Genomic DNA, 6179 nt, shown 5'->3' on the forward strand with positions numbered 1-6179 from the left:
AGAGGAAATTTTTGATATTGCGAATGATTTAAGGGGTGAATCTCAAATGACACTCATGTTAGACTATTTGAAATCTGATCACATAATTACTCGTGAAAACATGATCTATTATATAGTGAAATTGAAATTCATCTCAATTTTATTCATCCCAAGTAAATGAGTAGATCTGAAATCAATAGACCTTAATTAGTCACCGAATTAACCGTTTTAACATAGTTGAATTACAACGAATATCTATAGTGGTGCAATAAATATTTATAGTTGGCTGTGTGTTATAGATTTAATTTTTGAAGAAATAGTATATATGTTTGTCTGTTTGTGTGTCATAATCGGTTTCGCTTGTACACATATGTAAATGTATACTTGCAACACAAGTAGTGTAAATAAAAATAATAATAATCTTTTATAAAATACAAGGAATAAAAAACGTATAATAATGCAATAATAACATTTTACATGACTTGACTGCTCCTATTATCTTACCATAGACTGCCATATGGACTATACACAAATGACTTGGACTTTTTACTACTTCAATTTCTTAATATATATATAACAACTAAATGGCCAAAAAAAAATAATAGCACTCCATACAAATACACACAATTTTGATGGAACCAAGGTCAATTAAATTTTGAAGCCTTGGTCCCCCATTGCACTTCATGGCTCCTTTTCTTTCTTCATATGCAAATGAGATAAAGACGACGTAACTTTCGCCGTAACCACCTTCCTCACCAGCAATCTCCACCGGGCATCACTTCCGTCTTGCTCGGCCTTTAACTTGAATTGCCTGATGCAACAGTACAAGTATATTTAGATCCTCTTATGTTTATTTATTTTATGCGCAAGAAATTCTCAAACTTAAATCGATACCGGAACATAAGACTCGTAACTATGTATATGTTGGTGCTAGAATCAAGAGTAACTATCGACTTTTATTGTGTAATGAGTGGCTTAGACAATGTGCAACCCAGCATTTGATATTTTTTAGGAAATGTCGTTTTTAGTCGGTCCTAACTTTCGGTTGTCATGTCATTTTTCTTTAGTGGTAATTTTGGGATGCATACATCGTTTTCTAAGTACAATTATATTGTGGAGTTTCACCTATTTTACACGCCAAGAAACACTTCCACCTTTTGTATATTTTCACCTAATGATCACCGGAGCTTCAAGACAGCTCGATTCTTGTTTAAATTAATCGGATCGATCTCACGATATAAACAAGACTACGAAGAACCAAACACTTGTCATTTTATCAAAACTTATAGTTTCAAATATTTTAAATCACATGACAGTTCAAACGTCACGTTTCGATTACTCTACTCATCAGCAACAGTAATTGTACCCAACATACTTGAAATTTGAATGATGGGAAACTAAAACTATACTGATTTTGAGATTCACAATAGAGCAATGTGTTGAAATTTTTTACTAACCTGCAGAGAGGAACTCTGCATTCATGATCAGGTTGATCACAAATGGAGGAATGCAATCGAAAGAGCTGCCACATTCGCTTACAACGAAGGCATCCTCCGTTAACCCTTTTCGTGCAAGTACCGAAATGCTTGATCAGAAGCTGGACTCCGCGACAGGTCGAAAACATGGCGCACGAGCCTTTGTGCCGGCTCGTGTCCATATCAAATGGCCCGACTTCGGTGCAGCCTTCCGAGCAGATATGTTTGAGGCATTCCATAGCTTCACTCAGTTGTATATACAAATCTTTATCCTCTCTACGCCTTCTCATCCTCTGTTTCCTCTGTCATATCCAAAAAAAATCAGAACAGAAGTTGGATTTGATCAAAAAGCCGGTATTTTTACAACGGATTTGGATCTCTGTTGTGTTGCAAACTATGCACTTTTTACACGATCAACCGTGAGGTCCGCAAGGTGATCGATCATCTTGTTTAAAAAGTGCACAACACCCGGTACTATGTTTTCAACATAGGAGAGGATCCAAACTCTTTTACAAAGTTCCACACACCGTTTCAGATTCGTCGATGAATTGTAAGATCTCGAGTTCAAGAAGGGGATCATGTTTTTGCAAGAACTTCCATCCATCTCCGGCCTCGACCGTCTTGAAATTTTTAGACAACATTTTCATGCACTTGACGCGAAGATCAGGGGCATCGCATAGTCTTGCGAGCTGAAGCACATCCACCACTTCGTCGATCGTCATCCGGTCGGCCAAATCCTTTGCACACATCTGCTTTAGCTGTGGTACCAAGTAAACATGCGACAGCGCAAGAAGAGGAATCCCGTGCTTCTCCATTTGATCCTCACTACACCTACACGAGCAATGAGAGCACATTTTGATCAGTTCACAGAGCAAGAATCCGCGATTCCACGCGACGATCGAAAGAGAACTCACTTGGAGGAATACAGAAACTGGATGAAGGCTGAAACAGCGTCGAATGGGACTCCATGTATGGTAATATTCCTGTAGTTGCTCCGCCGGCGCTTTCGCGGCCTTTCGATTATGTTCTCTAGCACCGGGGACGCCGCAGCCTACATGGATGATAAACATTCATTCAGATTTATTAATATTTTATTTAGGGATAATTGCATACTCGTGGAATCACGACATAGCTAAAACCTCTTTATGTTATTAAAACTCGGTATTTTTAAATTTTGAGTACTTATACTCCTCACAACATATAACTACGGAGGTGTATGATCAAAATTTGAAAATATGACGATTGAAGTGTACAAGATTTGAAAATAAAAGAATCTTGCTGGGATTTACATATGCAATTATCCGTTTCATTTATTATATTTGAACCGATCAAAACACATACCGATGACCAAGTCCAATGATTTTGAAAATTTTATATACATATATATATACACACACGCGCAAAAAAATGTGATTATAAACCCGGAGAACTTGGGATGGTTAGGAAAGAAAGATGAAGTACCAGGATTTTAGAGTGCGCGAAGATGCTTAGCCCGTCGGAGGTGATTACACGGACGTCGGGTTCCGGCATGTCTTCGGTGCCGATGACTGTCGGAATTCTGCTCGCTTCTGCTCGAACCATGATTGTTTGTTGATTGAGGATTCCTGAATAATATTTCTTGTCCGAATGAATTTCTTGGTGAATGGAATTTTCAAAGAACGCTTGAGAATTGAGGGATGATACGAATAGTTGGTGTTGGAGTTGGAGAGCAGTTTGAATGGTGCCATCGTATTTATAGACAACCTAGTATTGGCGACAAAATAATATGAAATAACAAGTGTTCAATGTATGTATTGAAGAAACTTCACGCGCTCAGAAGACTGCGTGTGCCAAACTCCACTCTAGAAATAGAAATGTTCTTTCAACATCAAATATGTTGAGATCTACAGAGGATCTTATATAGAATGGCTAAAATTCATTATACTCGATAAATTTCTTCTACGAAAATCTATGAAGAGCTTGACTTGTGAAATATTTGAATGTCTGCAATTTTGAAATATAGTGTCTCGAAAAACTTTATCTTAGATGTCGAATTAAAGTCACAACGATTGGTTCATCGCATACTAAGATTAACACTTCCAGTGATATTTGTATGCCAACATTTATGGACGAATCCATGTATGGGCTATGTTAGCTTATAGCACAGCCCATTTTTTTGGGTTATATATATATATATATATATATATATATATATATATATATATATATATATATAATTTCAAAAATAATTAATAGTGTAGTAAATTTTAAATCTTGTATGCTTATTATTTAAAATTTTTTATAAAATCCAGCTTATGACTTCGGCTTCTTAAGTCTTAAATATAGATACAAATGAAATATCTTTTTTGTTTCAGATTAATTTTTAAAATTATAATAGTTGTGTGATATGAATGTAATAAAAAGTGATATTTTTTATTATTTGAGAGAAAAATATATTACTTGAATAATGAAATTATTTTTTTTGCATGAAAATAAATTGTTGTGTTGAAAAAAAATGAAAATTTTGAGTCTTATTTATTGATGTATTACTCTAAATTCATGAAATTTTCAAATGAATTTCAAATATATTATAAATAAAATATACTATGTTTTCTTATAATAATATATAATTTATTAAATTAAATTCAAGCTCACCCTATTTTTAATTCTTGGATCCGTGCCTGCCAACACTATGGCCTTAACAAGATATATCGAGAGTGCAAACGAATATTGGGAGATTCTTGGACGACATATATCATCTACAATGATTTTAACTTGTCCTAGTATAAAATAGAGTATCGTGGATTTGAACTCACTCGGTGGCTTGCGAGATAAATATATTTGGGAAAATATAATAATCAATTTTGGGAAGTAAGTAGTAGTGGTTGATTTAACAATGAACACCTATTCTGTGTATATAGACTGTTATTGCATCCAAATTTTCGTAAGAGACGAATTAGAAGGAAAGTTGTTCTCTACCCCATAATTATTTAGGGGGAACCAGGACAAATATATATAATTATATATATTGCAAATTAACATTTAGAATTTTGGATTCTAATAAAGTGTGGTGTAAAATAAAAAGATACTAGTATTCCGCTGCACGCATTGCGTGCTCGTACATTTCGTTTTTTTAGAAAGACAATAAATAATAAATTATAAAATTAAAAAGTAATAAAACAATATATAATAAATTGTAAAATTAAAAAATAATAATAATATAACGTTTTCCTAATCAAATATTCACAAAAAAATATATATATCTTATAAAGTGAGTGTCATATTTGTAAATAAAATAATATGAAAGGGCACAAAGTGAGCTTTTAATGGCTAAAAAAAAGAAAACTGCATAAAATGATTATTTTGTCCAATAATTTTGGTTTTATTGAAAATTAAGTTAGGAGATAATGATAATTTCAAATCAAGTTTCACCGATTAAATTGAAAGTTTGTTAATTAGAAAGTCTATGTTTTAATAAGATAGTAATATATAATGTAAATCTCTTTGAAAAATATATTGATTGACTACACGAGGGCCAAAACTAAACAAATATCTCCAAAAAGTATTGGTTGTAATTGGTTCCTTTTACCTGGGCTCTCAGTCATCGACTCATCGTCCATCGAGTCTATTTTGTTAGACTTATCAACATTTACTTCTCCACTCAAATATTAGAGGGTTGCTTTATTTTAGCTTATTTTTAAAATTTATTTATATCATAAAAAAACACTACCCACATATTTAAAAAAACAAACTACTTCCTAACTTACATAAAAAAAAATAAAACATATTCTCTCCTATTCGTAGGTAGGGGTGGGAAAAAATACCGAAATACCAAAATACCGGAAAATCGTATCGAAAAAATTACCGAAATTACCGAAAAAATCGGTAATCGTACCGAAATTTTCGGTATTGGTATCGGTATGATAAATTTTTTTTTCGGTATACCAGTATATACCGAAAAACCCAAAAAAAAAAATTTTAAAAAATATATATATGAAAATTTTCGGTATACCGACTTTTTTGCCGGTATACCGAATTTTTTTCGGTATCGGTACACGGTATAAATTTTCGTCATACCGAAAGTTCGGTATACCAAAAATTCGGTATATTTGGTATACGGTACGGTATCGGTATGGAAAAATTCCATACCGATTTTTTTGGTACGGTATACGGTATTCGATTTTCGGTACGATATACGGTACCGACCCACCCCTATTCGTAGATCGGTTGTCTAAATTTTTTATTTTTTATCTCCATATAAATTTTTCGTATGAAGTCTGATTATTTTTTTGAATGGAAATTTGTTATCATTGAGTTCCAAACTAGGTCGATATTCCATTGTAACCTTATGTCAGATGGACCATATAAGTCACTGGTTATATCTACACATCCTAATGATTTTAAACGCATACAAATGCAAAAGGTATATATATGATTCGAGTTGTTTATAATTTTAAAAAATCTTTAAATATTTATTTGTGTTTGATTATATGTATTTGTGATCTCATTTTTATTTGTTGTTTTATATTCTTTTAATATTTGAATTTGAATGTTTTAATTCATAATAGAAAATCATTATATTGGCTTTAAAAAAATCATTATATATAAATAAATTATAAACATTTGAACATATCGGACTCTACTTTTGAAGATTTTCTTCTGCTTTTCTTTTCTTTTCTTTTCTTTCTTTCTTTTCTTTTCTTTTGTTTGTTTTCTTTTTTTTTTTTCTCGTTTTTTTTTGCTTTT

The 6179-nt window shown here is 32.4% G+C and overlaps 1 protein-coding gene across 1 annotated transcript; it reads right to left on the reverse strand.

Annotated features, from left to right (window-relative positions):
- Nucleotides 1-380: 380 nt before the first annotated feature.
- On the reverse strand, nucleotides 381-3166 carry LOC140883431 (BTB/POZ and TAZ domain-containing protein 1-like). The gene is made up of 5 exons (XM_073289887.1): nucleotides 2916-3166; nucleotides 2369-2505; nucleotides 1982-2285; nucleotides 1437-1756; nucleotides 381-790 (listed from the first exon to the last, which is right to left on the reverse strand). The coding sequence occupies exons 1-5, from the start codon at nucleotides 3033-3035 to the stop codon at nucleotides 661-663; spliced, it is 1011 nt and encodes a 336-aa protein (XP_073145988.1). The 5' UTR covers nucleotides 3036-3166; the 3' UTR covers nucleotides 381-660.
- Between the last annotated feature and the right edge of the window lie 3013 nt (nucleotides 3167-6179).

Source organism: Henckelia pumila, chromosome 2, assembly GCF_033568475.1.
Source record: "Henckelia pumila isolate YLH828 chromosome 2, ASM3356847v2, whole genome shotgun sequence".
Taxonomy (NCBI): Eukaryota; Viridiplantae; Streptophyta; class Magnoliopsida; order Lamiales; family Gesneriaceae; genus Henckelia; species Henckelia pumila.